The following is a 21,415-nucleotide window of genomic DNA, read 5'->3' as shown; positions in this document are numbered from 1 at the left end:
CTGTGGGCTGCCTTTGTCACGACGAAAACAATAACAACAGTGGATAAAATTCATCTTTATTTATCTTCATTCCAATGCAAAGTGTGTAAGGACGCTTAAAAATATCTTTATTGGGAATAATCGGAAATAAATTATTAAAGCGCGCTAACCCTACGTGATTAAACTTGTCAAATGGTACCAGCATGAGTCTCCTCTGAGCATGTGTGTGTGTCAGAGCTTGCTGAAAGTGATCCTCGGCGGAGTCTCGGGCTGGAGGATGAGGGTGACTGTGGTGTTGAGGTCCTCTGAGGACGGCACGCTGAGATGGAAGCTCAGCAGGATCTAGACATGCAGAGAGGGAGGAGGCAGGAGAGGGGAGGGGAGGGGTGAGGAAGGGGGGGGGGGGGGGGGGGGGGTGGAAGCATCAAGAAAAAGAGGAAGAGAGAGCAGAGACGTTTACAGGGATTAAAATCATGCTACAGTGAGGGGCGGAATAGAAACAGGTGCATCTGCTCAAAATGCTGCATACTTAGATTTTTTTTTTTCGTTTCTCTTCTGGTAAACTATAATTTAGTGAAACAGACTTTACTTCGCATTTATTTGAGAGCTTTGCATGAACATATTCCCTCTAAAGTTTTAAGATTTGAAAACAGTGTTAAACTTTACAATTTGTTTGTGTTTGTTTCCTCCATTAATCACCCCGTTTCCATGAAAAATGAACCAACACTGCAGAAGTTTTCTTATTATTAAAAGGGAGTTTTTCTTTCCCACTGTTGCAAAGTGTTTGCCCATAGTGATCTTTGATTGTTGGAGTTTTCTCTGTTTTACTGTAGGGCCTTTACCTTACAATATAAAGCACCTTGAGTCAGCTGTTCTTATGGTTTGGAACTATATAAATGCAACTGAATTGAATTGAACTTGTTTATAACTAATGTTTATAACTATTAATTTAACTATTATCTTCACCGTAACCAGTAATGTAAAGTGGTGCTTATAGGGATCTGAATCATTAATTCACTGCAAAACAATGACTTATAAAGCACTTAGTGAACTAAAGTCTTCTTTTCTTTTAAATGCACAGCTTTTACTTCTTACCAGCCTTATACCTGAGCTCTCATGTTTCCACTTCTACCTGTCTTCTTGCATCATTGTCCTTTCACTTTCATCCGATCCCAAAACTTGTTTTCTTGCTTCCTTACTCTTCCCCTTTCCCTTTTTTGCTGTCACTCACATGCATGAGTAAAAGTTGCATCTCGTTCTCAGCAATCCTCCTCCCGACACACTGCCTCGCCCCGAAGCCAAATGCCAGGGAGCGAAACCCTGCGGCTTCCGCCCTTTGGCCCTCTTCTCTGCTCCACCGGCTGGGGTCAAAGTGCAGTGGATCTTCAAACACTTTTTCACTTCTCCCCATTGGGTAAATACAAGCCTGGACCAAAGTCTGAGGGAGGATTTACCACCAAACGCATGTTAGTCAGATGAATGTATATGAATGTCTATGTGAGTGCAACAGAAAGAATCAGAGTTACAGTCCGAACACTCACTCCAGCAGGTATGTGGTAGTTCTGGAGAACGATGTCTCTGACTGGATACCGCTGCACTGTAATTCCCACTGGGTACAACCTAAACCAAAAGCAATCCAGACATTGAAAACTTCAATGTCTGACATATTACCTTTGAATCCTCCATTAGTTGAGTTGTCAGACATAATCAAGATTGCTGGTAATCGATTCTCATTTAGGTGCCTGAGGGAAACATCTGCTGCTGAAAATCCTTTTGATAAACACAGTCACTCAGACAGCTGATGATTTTTTTTCATACATGAGTTGAAGGAAAAATTCGTTTCTTCTTGTCTATATATAAGATATGTCATACATTAATTACTGTACAATATTCCTGTGTGAAATTTCCGGTGACAACTTTTGATTATTATTTAGTAAAACCCTGTAACTAGCTAGGGTCAGGGTCAGGGTCATTACTGGTAGCATGAGGTGGATCTGGACCCTACAGAGGGTGCACAGGTAGTCCAACTCCTCCAGAATGGCACATCAGTACGTGAGACTGCCAGGAGGTCTTGTATATGCTTGTTTGTGCAAGGAGGAACAGGATGAGCACTCCCAGAGTTACAAAATGACTTCCAGCAGGTCACCGGTGTGAATGTTTCTGACTAAACAATCAGAAACCATCTTCATGAGGGTGGCCCAAGGGTCCAATGTCCTGCAGTGGGGCCTGTGCTGACTGCACAGAATACCAGAATTGACAGGCCAATCACTGATGCCCTGTGCTTTTTGCCATGAGAACATGTGCTCAGGGTGAACCTGAGAATTCATAGAGAACATTATACTGCCTGTAACACTGTTCAGCATTGACTGGTTTGGTGGTGGGTCAGTGATGCACTGGTCCAGATTTAGGAGATCTCCCAGTACACCATCCATCGTCTCATTGGGACCATGGGTACCAGCACGTGGGGACAACATAAACTACAGAGTTTGAGTTGCTGCAATTAAATTTTTGGCGAACATTCATTGGAAAAAACATACAGGAAATATGTGAGCACTAGGATGATCACATTTATTTCCCATGTGCAAACAAATGGATATAGGAGACCATGTGCAGTCAGATTCTTGATGTGTTTACCTGAGGACCTCTTTGATTGTGCCTTTAAGAAGTGGTGCCCCCTGCAGGGCTTTCTGAGGATCCCCACCAGCCTGTGCCCACGACGCCCTCACCTGCTGCCTAACGCTCTCCTGCACCTCAGGGTTGCGTCCCAGCTCAAACAGAGCAAACTGCAGGGGTACTGCTGTCTGAAGAGAGGATAGGATGAGACGTGACACAGAATTAGGAATAGAGACCCAGGCTAAGTTAGGCTATCACACATATCGGCACACGCACACCAACACACGCACCGTATCCACCCCTCCAGCCATCAGCTCAGTGATGTTGGCTTTGATGAGGTCCAAAGATAGCTGCCCTTTCTCCATGAGTTGTCCCAGAACTCCAGTGTAGTGGCCTCCAGCAGTCCCAGTCGGAGATGCTCTACCCAGGGAGGTTGACAAGCGCTGGTACCCCCTCTGGATCCTCGCCTCCGCTGGAAGACGAACAGTCAGGTTGTGGAAGTGACAGGACAAAGAAGCACGCTGATGCTGATTTGAGGCTCTTGCGATTATGGCCCTTTCCTACCATGACTGAAGATGTGGTCCCAAGCAGTGGCGTGCTGGGTCCACAGGGGAGCACCCATGCGCAACAGTAAGCGAGGGGGCAGGTAGAGGAGAGGAGGAGTGGTTGTTAGCATTCGCTCCACGGCCCAGATGAACTTCTGAGATTCCAGGGAGGGGGATGAGGAGAAGAGGCCAATACGCTCTCCGTAGAGCACGTGGCAGCTAGCTAGAGAGGGAGGAAGGGAGGAAAAGAAAGAGGTATAGGCGGGTTAAGATGAGATAGATGACTGATGACCTAAAACACGAGCAAGCAAAGAACTTAAAAATAAGTAAACTATTAAACCTCATGGAGGATTACATGGACCTTTGTCCTGAATGTCTCTATGTGTCATCAATTTATTAATCTCTTCCAAATAACAGTTAAACAATTTCAAAAAGCCACTTTATTTTTTCTTATTTAATGTAAAAACAAACAAAAATAGACCCCTTCTCATATAGATCTCCCCACGGTGCACATGATGTTTCCCAATCAAACATGTTCAAGTTATATTAACACGACATCAGCGACTGGAGTAGAGTTTCTTACTCCGGCTTAGCACTTGGTTTCTTGTGCTGGGCTCCATTAGGAGCAGAGCAGCGTGACTCAAAGTCATCAGCTCTCCCCCCCCTTCCCACTCGCATACACACAGATGCAAACAAGTGTACAGCTACACTGAGTCATACAGGCTTTCACACTTGCGAACATGGCATACAGCAGATAGGCACATGAAAGGAGCAGACCTGCTGAAATAATGCTGGAGCTTTGATCATCCTTGTTGCCATTTCTATTTTTAAAGGTGCATGTTCTCTTTGACCTCCTACACCCAGAGTACGCTAAGAGACGCCTGGGGATAGGATGAGGTTCGGTTCTCATGTAAGGTGTGAATATTTTCGAATTAAAGCACAGAGAGAGCAGCGGCACTGATCTATTTGCTTTTTCATCTTCTTTTTTTTTTTGAAGATTTTAAAGAGGTGATGCTCCTGCGGATTGTGTAATTCCTCTGACGTCAGAAACTGGTGCAGCTTACATCAGCATTTGTGAGTCAATGCATAGACCTGATAGTTAGGCTGAATGAAAGCCTGTCAAAAGGGGGAAGCGACATGAATCCGTGGCCTTCCATCCCTCGGGGCTTCAAGGTCGATCACTGTCGCATGAAAAACGAGACTTGACATTTATGGGATGTTTCTGTCAAACACCCATCATTTCACACCTCTCCACACTTTTCCAACATAGAAAAAAGAAAGTCTCCTTTTTGGCTTCATTGTAAATAAACAGGAATTAATGCATACTCATTTTACAAGCTGTAAAATGACACTTAGAGATGCACAAAGGTCTCATATCACGGGGGCTGATGACCTCTAACCTTCCAGTGCAAAACGAAAAAGGTCAGGACTGGGATCGATGGTAAGAACGCATTTTCCCTCCTCTCCTCTTCCCTCCTTTTCCATTCTTGTCTGCAGCATTCGACAGAAATCCTTCGCCACCTCATCAAGGAGAGGGAGAAAGCGTTTTACTGCTGCACTCATCATCACCTCCTTGTTCAGCTGCAGACGGTCAGCTCTCCACTCTTCCCCATTCCTGTGGAGAGAAAGGTGCACGCTAAGCATTAAAATGAGCTTATTTCATATCTGCTCAGTCACTGTGAAATAAAATAAGGGCATCGTGTTCAAGTCTGACTCCCTGTCAGTTTACGTTTATCATTGTCTAAACCTGAATTCAAAGAAAGCCCGATTGAGAGAAGTCTCTTTTTTTGGTGCTTGACCTCTTCCCAACCACACGTCTACCTTTACCCAAACTTTGCAATAGTTAGTATGCAACAAAGAAAGTTTTCATAGGACACGAGATAATCAGGTGCAAAAATAAGTACACCTTTATTGATTCCATAGGAATGAAGGGTGAGCTGATCTGGAGCAGTCAGGTGTGTTAACACAATGCCACAGTCTTCCCGGGACTGGATGTCCCTGCAAATTCACCCCAAGGTCAGATTATGCAGTGTTCACAGAAAAAAACAAGAGCTACATCTCAGACTCCACGAGCCTCAGTTAGCATGTTAAATGTTAAAGATCATGACAGGACAATTATAAAAAGACTGAATAAGTCTGGGTTGTTTGGAAGGCTTGTCGAGATAAAGCGTCGTCTCTCTAAAAAGAACATGACAGCACAGCTTAGGTTTGCAAAGTTAAATCTGAACAACACAAGGTTTCTGGAATAATGTCCTTTTGGAGAGAGTAGAGCTGTTTCGGCAGAATGCACAGCACCACATTTGGAAAAAACCAAGCACAGCAGATCAGCACAAACGCCGTCTGGCAGGGTGTTGGAGGCATGATCTTTGGGCTCGTTTTGCAGGCTCTCAAATGCCCGCAAGCGTCAATGAACTGAATCGATTTTGTAAAGAAGATAGGGACAAAATTCTCCACAACACTATGAGAGAGTGAGACAATCATGCAAACACCAACACATAGCAAAAGTCACTACTTCAAGTTGTGGCTGCTAAAGGTCATTACAAGCTACTCGGTCATGGGTTGTATTAAGTTTTTCACAGGACTGCTCAGAAAACGTTCTTTTCCTGAAGACAGCGGGGGATTATCATGTTCAACATGTACAAACACGTAGCTAAACAACTGGTCACAGACAGCAGCCATCTTTATATAGCTGAAATATATTAATCAGTTCATTTAAAGTGCATAGCATTTTCTTAAATGAAAGAAAATCCATAATTACAGCTCTTACATGTGCAGTTAAACCACAGCGTGTTTCTGTGGTTGAGTGAAAGCAAATTAAAGTCAGTTAAAAGGGAGAACTGATGAATGAAAATTCTGATCTAAAAGAATAAGAAAACATAATTCACTGTTTGAATTATGAAAAAAAATCGATGCAGTGTGATTTTTCAGCCTAGTTTTTGTCTTGTTTTTAAAGTTGCATGTAAGTTCCAGCTTTATGGGGGTGATACTAAATCTGAATCCCTACCTACAAACTTCCTACAGTCCTTACCACTTAGCCCTTTACAGCCATGAGTTTTTGCACCTCAGTTTAAAAAACACAAAACTATAATTTTCCGGGAATGAGTTCACGGTTCAGGATTTAAAGGCTTAAAAAATGTGTTTTACTTGAAAATATTGAATTAGAAAATGTCTGAATGCACTAATATCAGAACTTTTAAAAGGACCTTTATATCAGAACCAACAATCGTACAACACACACAGCATAAGGATGTCTAGAGACCTCTTGTCATGTATAATTTTAAACACTATATATAATCCCTATGGTGACCACAGCCTTTGCAGTGCGCTCCATTTAGTTGTTCTAATATTCCAATAAGAAATGAGAAAACTTCAATTTTGCATTTTCTCCTAATAATTTGAATCTCATTGGAAAAGCTGTTCTTTTAGGGCTGAAATTTCGCTGCATTTTGTTGTAGTTGTTATCTATGTTTCACACCAGAGTGCTGTATCTTCACAGCGATGTTTTACCATCTCTCAGTGAAATGAATGAGCAGGAAGCAACTAAGAAACTAAATGATGAACAAAAACTTTCCACTCCTGATTAAATTACCCCCACCCGAAAGACACGATGATGGTACAAGTGATTACATTCATGTGCACACACCCACATGGAGTTGTTTCCATCGCTCGAGGCAACATTGAAATGATTTAGTCAAATTTTGACTCTTAAATTTTAATCAGTAGAATAATGGGATTTTACCCACGGAGGGGAGAGGAGTCTCCATCGTGTGACTGCTTGCACAGATGCATATCACCACTTCACGAGTAATTTAAAACACACATGTGGAACTGACTTGAGGAAGATGCCCTTGCTGTGGTTGCGTATCTCCCGGTGTGTCGCCCAGGGCTGCAGGGTCATCCGTCGGGGGTGCAGGCCCTCGGACTTAAAGAGCTCACTGACGTCAGATGGCAGCATGATGTTCACGCTGCTTAGGGTGCCCAGCTTTTCTCTATTCCAGTCACACAGAGAGACAGAGAAAGGATATGGTATAAGCACGCGAACATGCTGAAGGACGTTTTAAGCTTTACCCTCTACCTGTAGATGGGGCCGAGCGTGTTGAAGGTCCTCTCCATGTGCTTGTGAAGCTGCTGGAAGCGATTTTCTCTCCAGAATTTCAACAGGTTGAGCCATCCATTCCTCCCTGTGTGAGGGATCTCCTCGAAGCTCCGCATCCCTTTCACTACTCTTTTCCCCCCTTCTAGCTTTCCATGCACCACAGTCCCTGCTGCAGTCACGCAAAGACCCTTTTGTGGTGCGACACCAAAAAACACATTTCTGGACCCACGAGACCCCTTCGCTTTGATACCTGCAGTCACTCGTGTGGACATGTTGGCTCTGGTCTGAGTGAGCTGTGCCAGGCAGTCTCATCCAGAGTTGTGACACTTCTTGTTTGTTGTCGTTTCTGCAGGGCTCATTATTTCCCTCCCCCAACGCCAAACTTCACCCTTGAATGAGATTTATTGCTGACAGGAGTTTGATGATTTATAAATCTGAGCATCAGAGTTCAAGAGAAACACAACAGAGCCAGAATGTCAGGCTGATTACACAAAAAACAGACAACGGGTCAGCGTAGCTTTGAAATGTGTTTTATTACAAGTTCAATCACAGCAAATCAAACAGACTAAATGTCCACCTTCGTAAATGGTGGTTTTCTTCATACTGTATAAAATCCTTCAATTTATGCACCTAAATAAGCTCAACACAAACAAAGCACAAACTAGCAGATTTGGCTCATACACATCACATACAGTAGATGTGATGCAGAAAGGACTAAAGAAAAAATGACAAATTCTAACATAATCATACAAAATAAGAAAGTTTCATGTTGTTTTGTTGCCCTGAGGTTCCTCACTTGTGTATAGATCTCTTAGTTGGATCTATATCATTTAGACCAACAGCTCTGCGTACTAGCTTGGCTTCTATTATAAAAAACTAAACACGGTGTCTGAGTGAAACATCACCAGGACAGGATGTGCCCCGTTTTAACATCTACAACTATTGATTTTGTTATACAATCACAATATAATGCAACAGCTTATTAAAACAGTATAAAATCAACATTTTCAATGAGGAGAAAACTCTTAAAGGACTGTGTAAAATCCCATTTGTACTTTGTCATGTACTGACCAATAATTCAACACCTCATAATAACGTTTGAGTATATCTAATCGATACCTAAAATAAGCATTTTACACTGGCGTATTTGTTATTATTAAGTAAAACAGGTGACTTATTCACCTGTTACAAGTTATCAGAGCTATGTAAGAAGAAAACTGACTTCAGTTTAGATAAAAGCAGCAGTCATAAATTCCCATGCTGTTCTTTTTATTAAGAGAGTGTAATAATCATTGCTGTGACTACATATTGATCACATGATTTTACAAGATCCCCCATTTGCTGGTGCAGGAGTAGGCGTCCCGCTGCGTTTCCTCCCTGTGAGCACCGCTGTGCTGAAGCTGAGGCCTTGAAAGGCACTCAGCAGGTTGAAGCCATCGTCCTTGGTTTTGGTTTCAGGATGAATTATTGTCGATAGCTCGTGGGGGAGTGACACTTTGCCTCCGACTGACCTCAGGTGGTTTGTGTCCTTCGCGTTCTGAAGGATGATGGAAGAACAAATGGGTTACAGGGTTGAACATGCTGAAAAAAATAAAAATGTATAAATAGCTCTACATCTCTTATTCTGCAGTAACATACAAGTTGGCACACATGGATAATGCCTGTACAGAGTAGGCCTACTATTGTATTGTTGGGGGTTGGCTATACCTCTGCAAAGGCTGCAAACACATCTGAAGTGATAACAGTTTGAGTTTTAAGTTTTTTTTATGCAGTATAACCATAGTTGCATCAAGATGCGCTACATCTTGTTGTTGGAGAAGTGTTTGCAAAAGGAAAAACAGAAACTGCATTGAGATAGATTTATAAGTACTGAGCAAACGATATTAACATGATGTTTGATGATGAAATTTCATAATGCACAGTGGCTGCAGGGTTCAAATCCGCCAGCCAGCTGGGGCCCTGTGTGGAGTTTTCATGTTCTGTACATACATAGTTTCTCTGTGGATACTCCAGCTTCCAGGTGTTTGTGTTAGGTTAACAGGTGAGTCAGAACTGGTCGCAGGTGTGAATGTGGGCATGACAGAGAAATTGACAACCATTCAATCTCACGCCCATACCTACAGTCAATTTAGAATCAATTAACCTAATCCCGTGTATGTTTTTGAACTGTGGGAGGATGTTAAAGTACCCAGAGAGAACCCACACAGACATGAGAACATGCAAACTCCACACAGAAGACCAGACTGGACTAGAAAGTCAGGATTTGAATCCGAGGCCTTCTGACTGCGATAACCACCACCCCACCGTGCTGCCCTTTTTTTCGTTTTTCTTTCATGATTTGTGTCCAATTTTTTCCCCTGAGGGAATTTATCAAGTAAATACTTAAAGTATATCTTCTCATTTTCTTTGACGCAGCAAGTTTCATTTTGAACTGGTAAGCATTTTTTGGTTGCTGAACCCTGAATCCTAAATTCAGAAGAATTACGCAGTACATCATTTGTGGTTATTTGACATTTTATCTAAATTAATTCAGTGAAGTTGAAAAAACGTTATATTTTGAAGAAAATTAAAACTGGTGTGTGAGAGTACTGAACAGAAGGATGCAGCGCTTTGTAAAGTTTCAATTCAACTCTGTTAAAGGAACAAAAAAACCAAACAGTACCGTGTATGAGGGGAAAACTGTCCAATTTACACAAAACTAGAGGATAAATATTGTTATTTTCTTCCAAACACAGACCTCAGACAGCTGATATTTTCTCCTGAAATGAGCTCTCATCGCTGCTCTCTCTGCATTCTTCTGGGCCTTCGTGGCTTCCCGCAGCTTTCTATCAACACAGCAGACAAACATAAATACAGCTCAGATATTGCAGGCAGAAAATAAAAATCTCTCTGCACAGGTGACAACAATTAACTCCTTCGTTCGTCTCAGCTGCCTCCTGCAATGAGAGCACAGTGCGAAATTGACAAAATGAGGTGAACTGAGGGGATTTTGATTTCAGTTTGCAGATGAATTACATGTAACTCAGGCAAAACTTGATTTCATGTGTGTCTTTTTCCCATTTTCACCTGGAAATGATAAAACGCCTGTTCATAATATGCATCCAAGAAGCAACCCTGCCTGTCTTTTGTAATGGCACAAAATAATTATATTACTCAGGTCCTTGTGCAGCTTTGTGGTACTTGTGGTTTCCATTTCTGATGCCCCTCCCACTGTCTTGGAGGCAGTTTGTGGTTACACTACACAGCAATCAGCTGATATGGGCGGGCGGTCCGCTAATGATGCCTGATGAGGCACATCATGCCCCAGATGAACTACTCAGGGCCGCACTCTCTCTCGCACATAATGTGGCATCAGCATTGTTTGTTGTGCTTCGTCTGTTTATGTTTCATAATTTCTCTTTCATTGAAGAGAAATTCTTGTGTGGTAAGAGTGCTACTTGTAATATTTCATGTTTACAAAAGCCCCTTTTACTTAAAGTATGTGAATACTTCCTTCACCCCTGCATGACGATTTCCACATCCCATACAGAGCATTACTTGCCTCTCCTTCTCCAGCTCTGTCTGGTACGAGCAAATGATAGACAGATCTTTGGGGTATGCAGCTCGGGGGGGAGACGTTTTGCCCAACTTGACGCATCCTCCTCGGCTCCCGCCGCATCTCCCCCTCTTGTTCCTACGTTTGGCACACAGCTTCTTCCCCTTCACCTCCGACACACAGCTGGTCAGCTTCCTGATGGGCATGCTCAGGGAATTTTTTAATCTCACCACAGACTCCATGATGTACCCCACACGCACCCTATTTCCTCGTCAGATGACAGGTGAATTTACAGTGGCTTTCGCCTTCCCTCATGTTGTGTTGCTCTGACACGAGAAAATCAGGACACGCAGTCTGACGGCTCGCAGCAATAACTCCTGCCAAGGACAAGGACGGCAGTCAGACAAGGCTCAGACACTCAGAAAGGTTAAACACACTGATGGAGAGTTTATCATCTAGATGAGGTTAAAGAGGGCAGTAAATCAGAAAAACGGAAACTATGTGATGACAAAACAGGAAAATGCCAAACTAACATGCTGAACAGGCTAATGTTCAGGGTCTATTACCAATGATTTACACACAAACTGGGTTTACCATGCTATTCCTGTCCACAGTTATCTTACCCATGCAGGTGGCCACAGTTGGCCTAAGGCTCACACCATAAAATCCAGATAAAGCACCCAGACAGATGGCCTTCACCACCAGCAGCCAATCCCTAAAGCTTTTAAAAAAGTGGGGAAAACAAGAATAAAAAACAGTAGATTCTCCACGAGATGTTAAGCCTTCAACTTCCTGGCCTTCACAGGACAAAATCACTGTTTTCCATTGAGGTTTCAGCCTCTCCTTCCCTCTTTCCCTCCTTCAGAATCGTTTTCACATTTCACTAAACCCAACTCTGCCACACAGATTACTACCTAAGGGACTTAATGAGGGGAATCTTGTTAGCCATGGCAGGGAACGCACCTGATGAGTCACGTGTCAGGGTTGAAGCTTTAGACGTGATGTTGAGTGACACACACATGCATTCACAGTAATGACATCAGCATTGTTCATATATTTATAGACTCATTTGTGCTCCTGCGTAGCTCCATTTAATCCATGTTGTTTTCATAGTTCAGAAAATGGGAGAATAAATGCAACAGTGACAGGTTTTTTTTCTTACAAGAATCCTGTTAGTATTTAGTTCACTAAATATTTGTGGATTAAAGATGATCAAAGATGGGGAAAGAAGAAATGAAACTTGGATAGAAAGAGTCCGGCCTTAAAGAGAAGTATTTGAGTCAGTGGGAGATCAGAAACGTACTGACAGCTGGACTGTGCAACTGTGCACACTGTCAGAAAGGAGGGGACAGAGTGGGGTCACCCTCCGGTCTCCCTCAGTCTCTCCACCAAACAATCAGCGCTGAAGTTTGTTTAAAGGGAGAGCATAATTTCCTGCATCATAGACTTTTTAATCCACAAACAGTTTTAAAAGTTGCAGTGTAATACATTACTCCTAATTTCTTTTTCTTTTTTTTTAATATATGCACTCAAAAAAAGGATTTTTCACCCTCATTAAAAATTGAAGCAAGACTCTTGAATAAATGAATGTGATCGGTAAACCAAACTAGATTCCAGTAAATGTAACATTTTACCTTCTATTTATGTAACAAATTACATGGAAAATTTACATGCAATCAAATTACTTAAAGACAGCTTCCCAGCAGAAATAGTATTGTGAGTGAGGCAGAGGGCATGAGTGTAAAAAACAAAACCTAAAAAAACAACCTTCACCAGGTCATTTCTTTCCTCTCTGTTCAGTTTCACTCTGTTCAGTTTCACTTAGGATCACTACAGACAAAGAGGATTGTTTGTTATTAGGATTGTTACAGGTGTATTAGGCACTCCTGTAAAAACAACTCGTTAACATGAATATCTAAGCAGCCAGTCACGTGGCTGCACCTCTGTGCATTTAAGCACGTAGACACAGTCTTTTAATGGGAGATACAACACTGAAATACACACAGAGAAAAATAATTCTAGCTAGTCACAGTATCACATATTTAGCAAATATTGTATTAAGTACCCCAATTCAACTACTAATTAAGGTAGATATCTAATTGCCAATCACATAAAAGCATCTCAGTACAATTGGAAACACAATCCTTTATTAAATCAATGGGGAGCGTTTCCATACAGTTATCCTTCCACTGCTGAAACCTGAGATTGAACCAGGGACCTAACGTTCCTCCAAATGAGCTATTTCAGCAGTTCGGTTTGTGTCTGTTGCTGGACTGTACTCAAATGGACTCCAAAGTCACTGGATCTCAATGTGCATTGTACAGCCAGACAATGTTACCACGTCAATATGAACCAAAATCTCTGGGGAATGATTGCAACATCATGTTAAGTGACTGGTCTGTGCATTTATTAGTGTTGTTATGGTGACCTACAAACCATGGGCAAACACAGATCATGAGGCAGGGGGTGGGCCAAACTGATTTATTATAAATCTCTGATGGAAGGGCAGAGGGCCAGGGGTTGCCAGCAGGCAAGAACAAAGCCAGATGTGGAGGCTGAGCTGATGGCTGAGAGCCTGAAGATGCGAGGGAGAGGTTAGTGTGCTGGCTGCTGAGAGAGACACTGAAGCCAGACCAGAGGAGACTGCAAAACACTAAAGACAGGATGCCTCAGGGAATCTATCCAAACATTTAGCAAAAGTAATAAGAGACATGGTCACAGAAACACCAACCTGGCAGAGTGGAAACATCAGTTCTGAGGATATGTAGCGGTCTCATTTAAAGAACTGGCTGCAGCTGGTGAGGCTCTGCTTTGACCCCAACACACCTGTTTCAACACCTGCAAAACAAGCAGGCACATCCCTACAGAGAAAAGGAGAAAGGGAAAGAGGAAGAGAGAGACCTCTGAGAGTGATAGCAGGTCAGCCTGACCCAGAATTAGATGCTGAGGGTGAGTCATTGGCTGCATGTCAAGTACGGCTGCTCTGGGACTTTCCTGCACTTCCATATGAGTACACAGAGAGCAGCAGCAAGACTCCCCTTCAGTGGCAACAGGTATTAATTATGCTGGACACAGAATGAAAAGAAGGAGCTTATAAACAGCCTAATTCTCTTCCAATGATGTGCTCTCCATTACATAGCAAATTGGACGGGGCGGGGTTTGGCTGAGCCATCAGCTGAAACTGAAATCAGTTGTTCTGAAATAATCTGGCATAATTCTTTCCTGAGCCTGACTTTTCTGCTTCCTGAATTGATGCTGTGTTTAATTCATTTCATTTCCACCAACTACAATTTGCAAATAAGTTTCTGTTGAAGATAAACTGCCTTAACAGTGAATGTGTGAAAGAACCTGCATATGAACCTAACATTTGAAATCACTGTATTCTAAAATTTACATGCACTATAATGTTTGCTAAAGAGTTTATAACTCAATAATAAACAATCAGGATCTGAATTAGCAAAATATTTTTACCAATAACTATCATTACTACTAACAGGAGGAAAAACGAGTTTGAATATGACTTTAAATGTTATCATTTGTCTCCAGTTTCTAAAAAATACATTATAAAGAACTTATCTGCTTACAACACCATGATATATTATTTATTAAATATAACTATATACTACTGTTGAATGTAAAATGGGGTTACTTAGATCTCAGTGTGTCCTCTTTTTTTTTTTAGAAATGTGCTCCAGCTGTTCTCCTGATTTCTTATTTTGGCACATTTGTTTGAATGTCTTGGAACGACTCCACAGTGAGTTTTCTGCTCTCTGACCTACTCTAATGCCCTACTTGGCACCGAGAGCCCATACGCACACTTCAACCAACCTGTTTGAAGTCCCTCACTCATTTCCACAACCCTCTCCCCTTACTCTTCCTCCTCTGGTGCCCAGACCAATTTAATTTCTAACAGGTGAGGAAGCTTTAATACTTTAACAAGATCACAGAGGGAAGCCACGCCCCCCACCCCAGAGCTCATGCAGACCTGAGATCTGTTTACCAATCCAAAGTTTTGCCTTTTACTACTGAATGGCGATAGCTCGAGGTGGTCCTGTGTCAGCCAGTACAATTAATGAACAGAACAAAGGGGAAACATTACTGAACATTTCCATGTTCATATTCTCCAGCTTTCTCATTAGGAAGACAAAATTGATATAATAATATCAATGTTGTGTGTGTGTGTGTGTGTGTGTGTGTGTGTGTGTGTGTGTGTGTGTGTGTGTGTGTTCACGTGTATGCCAGTGTTGTTTTGTCACATGTTGAACACTGATCTCCCTGAAAATCCTTTAAGTGGCTCTTTTTGCTTTTTGGGGGAGTGACTTCCATGAAAAGCTCTCTCACACACTTATACACACTGGTTGACATTATACCTTACTTAGCACGTCACCCTAACCTTCACCATCACAGGTGAATGCCACTGACCCTTACTGCAACTTAGCCCTAAATCTAACTTTTACCCTCAGTGGTGTAGTTGTTAACATGCAAAAGATCCTGAGAGCAGAAGGCGACACAAGCTAGTTTACTTCTAGTTCTGATCCCGAGGCTACTGTGGCGACTACTTTGGAAACAAGGAAGTGTTTGGAAAAACAAGTGTTTGAGACAAAAATCAAGCGTAGTACTGCAATATTTGCATGTATCTATACAAGAACACCGAATTTGGATATTTCTCTCAGAATACAATGAAAAATCTCATGCAGCACCATCCTGAGACAACGTTAGCTGAGTAAACTTACATTAAATTAACTCAAACGAAAAACCATCCCACACTGGACACAAGCAGCTTGACAAAACCTAATTCCTAATTCGGAGCAAGCTAATTGCTCAGTCACAGGAGGAAAAATAGAACGGCAACCTCCTTCAATCAACCAAAAAAATAAACAAATATTGGCTGCCTGGTGATTGTATTAATTATTTTTTTACATTACTGTTGCAACCTTATGTGACTATTCAATTCACATTTATTTATATAATGCCAAATCACGACACCAATCACCTCCAAGCATTTTACATTGTAAGCCAAAGAGACTACAGAGAAAACCCCAACAATCAGACCTTAGCAACAGTGAGAAGGACTAACTTGAATTTCAGTAAAAGAGACCTCAGGCAGAACTAGACTAGTCTGAGGGTCGACTAAATGGTTTCCCATTATTATTACTGTATTATCAGAAACAAATTACATGTAATTGCTAACTTGACCCCATTCAATTGCAGACTGATAGCAAACTGACTCCCTCTTTTGGCATGATTTAGTGCTGGCATGCTTGGAAAAAAAAGTGAAGTGAGATAACTATCTTATTTGATAAAGAGACGATGACAAAGTTTAACTCTGAGGACATACTTTGCAGTTTAACAATAAGGTGCTAGATCCTTTAAATATGTTATTGCAATACTCGGTATATGGCAAAATGTTATAAATCTCAATGATATGGTATCTTGGGGTGTTTGGTGACTCCCACCTATATAAAAAGCAGTGAGGTCTTCGGTTTTTCTCCTTATGGTGACAATGGCCGGTGTGGCATCGGGTGAACTGAGCCTCATTTAGATGACTAGACGAGTGTTTACACACACCTAGACTGATACGGGGAGATTTATAGATCACGTCACATGTGCACGTGGGGTTTTGAGACTCTCTTCAGGGTGCCAGCTTCCACACAGATCCACAAATGTAAGCAGCATTCACGTACTAACAGAAAACTGGGACATTTGGGCTTCCCGTGGAATTCCCTGATTTAAGATTACAGACGCCATATAGGAGCCTGGATGTAGTCATTCTACATCACCTGGATTAAATCTATATTCAAAAATGAGGACGAGTTATCCTACACTCGCTTAAGAGAAGGAGGCCGTTTTACAACGGAAGAACATCCAGCATGTAGTGCAGGTTATTTAAACCACATATTAACTTTCACAGGCTATTACTCGTTTTCTAGTCGAGGGATGATATATGAAAAACACATGAAGCTCAGATGTCCCAGTTCTCCACCCTCACTTGAAAGCAGCTTACATTTGGCAGCTTAAAAATTGTCTCCAAAGCCCACGTCGTGTGACGGGATCTGTGCATGTCACGGGGGATTTATACTTATGTGTAGGGACGTCGTAACCAGACGTGCACCAGCTTACTGGAAATGTAACTACAGGTGGCGTCGAAAGTGCTGGCAGCTGCTGTGATTGGCCTGTGGATCCCTCCTATGCATTTCCGGCTACCTGTTCGCCGCAGTTTTTGAATTTATCACCGAGAATAATAATAATCATCAACTCAGTATAAAGACTCACAAACCTTGAATTGGATAAGTGGAAAAGGGAAGGGAGGAAAAGGGGTGGATGGAGATGTTAGGGAGATAGTTTCGGCAATCAGTATGGATGTGATGAAATATACAAAGAAGTGGAAGGGGGCCGGGGGGTGGCGAGGGACAAACAATTAGCCCCGGGGGGGACAAAAAAAGCAGCTGACCACTACAAAGAGTGGGGACCCAAGAGGGGGAAAGCCCCGGCATTTTATTTGTTTCCATCGTGGCTGACACCGCATATAAAACACCGGGACAGACGATAAGGTAATTACAGGGAACACCACGCAAAAGCTGGCAACTACGTCGGTCAGTTACGTAGCTTACGTCGTCAGCTGTACAAAGGTTCACAGCAGAAGTGATGATTAGACTTCTGCGATCAACAGGCGATTCGTGCACGGCTATTTAACGACCTGTAAGTGAGCGAAAAGAACATCACAAGTATTTGTAGACATTTGTGCGCGCTGGAAGCTGGAAGTAAAAAGCTAAAATAGCAGATTTGTGAAGTTTAGCTTAAATGTGTGTAAATTATTACTATTTAATCACATTATGGCATCTCTTTAGATTACTCTGTATTTGTGTTTCGATTGGAGCAGGTATTTGCCAGGGCTTAGAATTTACGCACAAATGCTTGTACACTAATCTTGGTTCAGACTTGGTCTTGTCACTTTGGGACTAATTTCACTCCATACAGAATTCGGCAGCTGATCCGTGGGATCCAGACGGGACTGGAGGAAAAACCAGAACAAGGAAAAGCAGTAATTTCTGGAGTTTCTTAAGGAAAAAATGACTAAACCTAATTACTCCGGCACCTATCATATGGTGGAGCAGGAGAATATGGACGCCTACCTGACAGGTTTAGGTACCAGTCTTTATGCAGCATATTTTATAGTATTATTACCATCAAATGTTTAATGGGTAAAACCCTCTAATTTAACATTCGTCTTTCATGCTTTTATCTTTAAATAATTGTTTATATGTTGACTGATTTATAATCTTCAGTATCTGATTTAGTGATGTGGACTGTCTACATTTCCCAGCAGCATTAGTGTAATGAAATCACCACCTTTGACCCACTTACACCCTCACAAGTGTGTGTTCACTCCACCTGCAGTGTCTGAGGTAGAAAAGATCCCCCCCATAAGTGTGGCTTACAAAATCTTTCCCTCTTTTCTCCCAGATGTTAATGTTGCTTTGAGGAAGATCGTGTGTATGTTGAAGCCCACTAAAGAGATCATCCATGACCCGGAGACAGGAGCCATGAAAATCAACACACTCACTACCTTCAAGAATTTCAGCATGGATTTTAATATTGGAAAAGAATTTACTGAGGACCTGAGGATAGTGGATGGCCGTACCTGTCAGGTGTGTGTTTTGTTTTTTCCAAAGTTTGCTTTGAAGGTTAGGTACTTGAGTAAAATCTGTACATCTCCCGTTGGGATTATTCCATAACCACTCGTTGTTGTTGTTTAAAATCCCAGAATAAGAAACTTTAAAAAAGACATTCAGCTCCTTCCCAAATAACCATTCAGTGATGGGCTATGATGATATTCTTCAGCTGAATGCTAAACAGAGCGGACTGATATCCCAGATTTATGAATTTATCAGTAACCTTAATCCATGCTCCACTGACTGTCTGAGCCTGGGACACTGACTTGGGGATAACTTTAACTGATGAGCCGTGGAACTCTGTCCTAAACTTGGTGCGCTAATCATCTGTCTTTGCTGGTGCAAAGTGTTCACTTAACTAATGCTAGATTAGTAAGGATTTATCCAAACGCTGACCCGAAATGTCCTCGGTGAGAGTCCAGACAGCAGATCTGACACACATGTGTTGGTCGTGCCCGGGATTGCCCTCCTTATGGTGAAGAATTTTTAAAGCATTTAGTGAAATGTTTAAAATGTAATACGACCCCGAGGCGGGGTTTGTGCACATTTGCCAGCCAGGACTCGTGTAATTGTGGCTTTTACCACTTTGCTTGTAAAATGCTTGAGTCTTCAGAAATGGGAAGTGTGTCATGGCCCAAACAGAGGAGGTTCCTCAGAAAATGATGTATTGATTTGATTTATTGATTTACTGATGCTCATCAGTCTGGAGAGGTTTTAAAACCATCCTTAAAGAGTTCGTCTCGATAACAGTGACAGTGTTCAGGTTACTGAGTCTAACATCAGCAGAACATGGCGATTGTGTCCATCGTAGGGGCGCAAACTCCACCTGCAGATTGCTAAAGATCTCACTGGGAAACCAGAAGGCTGTTTGAACTAGAATTCATGTATAGATGATGCTGAAGTAGAACTTCTTAGTATGAAATGAGAAGTCTTCTGTTTGGATAAAGGAAATGGCGATGGTGGCGTCATGTTTTGGGTCTGTTTTGCTGCATTTAGTCCCAAACAGCTCGATGAACCAATGAAATCCTAATTACACAAGAAAATTCTGAAGGAGGTGACAGGATACCTGTAGTTGGATAAATCTCAGGAGAATGTGGGTCATAAAACAAAAAAATCACCCCAGACTCACAAGACTCACCATAGTGAGGTTAAGGAGAACAAAGATAATGTTATGGAAAGTCAAAGCCCAAACATTTATCTTTAACTGTTCTTTTTTTTTAGTTATTGCTGTCTACAGGGAGTCACATGATACAAAAGATGCAAAGGTTCATGAGCTCTTACATTTAGAGATATAATATTGGATCATTTTTTATAAAACATAAATACAAATATATTCATGTAATTTTTAAACAAATATCTAAAAATCTGATTTTTTTGGTCACGTCTTTGAAAAAATTAAGTATATTTTAAAGGGTCCATGACCTTTCATGCATCACTGTATTAGTCTCCCCTTTTTGCACCGCACAAAGCTTCTTGTCTCTTTGTGTGGCTGAGTGTTGAGTGGGCTACTTTACATGCTAATGTCTCACACTAATGGCATCTCTGTGGTTACACAGACTACAGTAGATTGGGATGGAGACAAGCTGGTTTGTGTACAGCGAGGCGAGAAAGAGGGACGAGGCTGGACGCACTGGCTGGAGGGCGACAAGCTGCATTTGGTAAGGATGTACGAGGGGAACAAGAGGCCAGTGCAGAGAGAAAGCAAGGAAGAGGGAACAAGGAAAATGAAAGCTTAAAGGGAAGTGATGGAGAAACTGATATGCTAAATGAGGGAGGGTATGCAAATAAGGCAGGTTTTAGAAGTTATTCATTGGCTAATTCTGTTACCGTCTTTGTGAGAAAAGGTTTTTATTAAGAGGTCAGTGGAGTTTGTATGTGCCTAAAAGGGGAAAGTCCATCACCTGACAAAGGAGTACACACAAGCTGAATGCACAAGTGCTACAGAAGCTCAGAGGCACATTTGTTCTAGCACATCTTTCATTGCTGGTTAAGTTTTCAAACGATCAGCATTATCCCCTAAAAAGCTCTCACAAATTTAGAGAAAGTGTTGCCGATGCTAAACTCAATATGCTGGGGAATACCAGCGACGGTTTCAGAGGTTACACAAAGGGAACAGTGAGGGACTAATGAAGAGGTGGAGGAGGAAAGTGGGAGCGGGCTGAAAAGACCTGATGAATAGATGGTGAAAGAGTAGAAGACGGATTATGAGGTCAAAGCATGAGCTGATGAGGGGGGTGAGGGGGGTGTTCTGGATACAATCCCAGTTTTGTGCTCGTCTTTAATGTGCCAAATGTTCTTGTTGCTTCTCACCATTCATCTCACCTCGTGTTTTTTTTTCCTCTTCTTCTCCGCCTCGTCTCTGCAGGAAATGAGAGTTCAAGGCGTCACAGCAAAGCAAGTCTTCAAGAAGGCTGAATGAAGTCACTGAAAAATGTTTTACAGTGAATAGTCTCATTTTAAAGGTAGCCGGTACGAGAGTCGTGTTTATAGCATTATTTATTAACAATATATTTGAAGTACAACAGCAAACCTGAATATTTGTGGAAAAAAACATTGTTCTGAGAGAAGAGAGTTGTAGAGCTTTTGTATCTTATAAAGAAGTGATGCATCTGTCATGTTTATTATTTTAAATGATAAGGTGTGTGTGTGTGTGTGTGTGTGTGTGTGTTCGGGGGGGGGGTTGCTGCATCTTCATATCTAAAGTGATTTTTATGCATTATTGCACTGGAGCCCTGAACTTCTACAGAAATTACCAAATGGAAGTGCATGTGAAAACTGTCTGGCACAGTCGGATCGGACGCTAGCTGATCTTTAACCTCCGGCTTCCTGGTTCAAAGTCTGTGTGATGTCGCCTTGCGCCTGTGTGACAGTAGAACACCTAAATGTGCGGTGCATTCACTGCCAGTGAGTGGGCGTCATGAGTCCTGCCTCCTGCACTCGCTTTCAGCTGTGCCAAGGCTGAAGAGGGAAAACT

At 42.0% G+C, this 21,415-nt stretch overlaps 3 protein-coding genes across 5 annotated transcripts; 1 reads left to right on the top strand and 2 right to left on the bottom strand.

Annotated features, from left to right (window-relative positions):
- Positions 1 to 42: 42 nt before the first annotated feature.
- On the bottom strand, positions 43 to 7,592 carry cyp11c1 (cytochrome P450, family 11, subfamily C, polypeptide 1). The gene is made up of 9 exons (XM_003450906.4): positions 7,213 to 7,592; positions 6,971 to 7,126; positions 4,538 to 4,752; positions 3,157 to 3,360; positions 2,883 to 3,064; positions 2,614 to 2,780; positions 1,521 to 1,599; positions 1,211 to 1,417; positions 43 to 321 (listed from the first exon to the last, which is right to left on the bottom strand). Exons 1-9 carry the CDS (start codon positions 7,503 to 7,505, stop codon positions 211 to 213), a joined length of 1,614 nt encoding a protein of 537 aa, XP_003450954.1. The 5' UTR covers positions 7,506 to 7,592; the 3' UTR covers positions 43 to 210.
- Positions 7,593 to 8,485: 893 nt separating this feature from the next.
- Positions 8,486 to 11,662, bottom strand: si:ch211-81a5.8 (complexin-4). The gene is made up of 4 exons (XM_013274796.3): positions 11,392 to 11,662; positions 10,775 to 11,145; positions 9,971 to 10,058; positions 8,486 to 8,770 (listed from the first exon to the last, which is right to left on the bottom strand). Exons 2-4 carry the CDS (start codon positions 11,008 to 11,010, stop codon positions 8,546 to 8,548), a joined length of 549 nt encoding a protein of 182 aa, XP_013130250.1. The 5' UTR covers positions 11,011 to 11,145; positions 11,392 to 11,662; the 3' UTR covers positions 8,486 to 8,545.
- A 5,168-nt stretch (positions 11,663 to 16,830) lies between these two features.
- LOC100709185 (retinol-binding protein 1) lies at positions 16,831 to 21,075 on the top strand. 3 transcript variants are annotated; one of them, XM_005472626.4, is made up of 5 exons: positions 16,831 to 17,319; positions 17,747 to 17,914; positions 18,233 to 18,417; positions 19,998 to 20,099; positions 20,807 to 21,075. In XM_005472626.4, the coding sequence occupies exons 2-5, from the start codon at positions 17,839 to 17,841 to the stop codon at positions 20,858 to 20,860; spliced, it is 417 nt and encodes a 138-aa protein (XP_005472683.1). In that variant the 5' UTR covers positions 16,831 to 17,319; positions 17,747 to 17,838; the 3' UTR covers positions 20,861 to 21,075. The 3 variants fall into 3 exon arrangements, with proteins under 3 accessions (XP_005472683.1, XP_005472685.1, XP_003450953.1); XM_005472628.3 differs by lacking the exon at positions 16,831 to 17,319 and adding an exon at positions 17,326 to 17,467 and having other exon boundaries at positions 17,747 to 17,908; XM_003450905.4 differs by lacking the exon at positions 16,831 to 17,319 and adding an exon at positions 17,326 to 17,467.
- The last annotated feature ends 340 nt before the right edge of the window (positions 21,076 to 21,415 follow it).

The sequence above is a fragment of the Oreochromis niloticus genome, linkage group LG11 (assembly GCF_001858045.2).
Source record: "Oreochromis niloticus isolate F11D_XX linkage group LG11, O_niloticus_UMD_NMBU, whole genome shotgun sequence".
Lineage (NCBI taxonomy): Eukaryota > Metazoa > Chordata > Actinopteri > Cichliformes > Cichlidae > Oreochromis > Oreochromis niloticus.
Note: the sequence above shows the minus strand (reverse complement) of the source record. Positions and strands in the feature narration are given on the sequence as shown.

Bases quoted from the DNA above. Each gene is read 5' to 3' on its own strand.
- cyp11c1 (XM_003450906.4), bottom strand. From the start codon at position 7,505: ATGTCCACACGAGTGACTGCAGGTATCAAAGCGAAGGGGTCTCGTGGG. The intron at 4,753-6,970 runs GTCAGTTCCACA...TTCTCTCCACAG, and splicing joins AGCAAGGGCATCTTCCTCAA to GAATGGGGAAGAGTGGAGAG. The intron at 2,781-2,882 runs GTGCGTGTGTTG...TCCTCTCTTCAG, and splicing joins TGGCTGGAGGGGTGGATACG to ACAGCAGTACCCCTGCAGTT.
- si:ch211-81a5.8 (XM_013274796.3), bottom strand. From the start codon at position 11,010: ATGGAGTCTGTGGTGAGATTAAAAAATTCCCTGAGCATGCCCATCAGG. The intron at 10,059-10,774 runs GCAAGTAATGCT...CTGTGTTGATAG, and splicing joins ACAGAGCTGGAGAAGGAGAG to AAAGCTGCGGGAAGCCACGA. The intron at 8,771-9,970 runs GTCTGTGTTTGG...ATCATCCTTCAG, and splicing joins GAAAATATCAGCTGTCTGAG to AACGCGAAGGACACAAACCA.
- LOC100709185 (XM_005472626.4), top strand. From the start codon at position 17,839: ATGACTAAACCTAATTACTCCGGCACCTATCATATGGTGGAGCAGGAG. The intron at 17,915-18,232 runs GTACCAGTCTTT...CTTTTCTCCCAG, and splicing joins CGCCTACCTGACAGGTTTAG to ATGTTAATGTTGCTTTGAGG. The intron at 18,418-19,997 runs GTGTGTGTTTTG...GTGGTTACACAG, and splicing joins TGGATGGCCGTACCTGTCAG to ACTACAGTAGATTGGGATGG.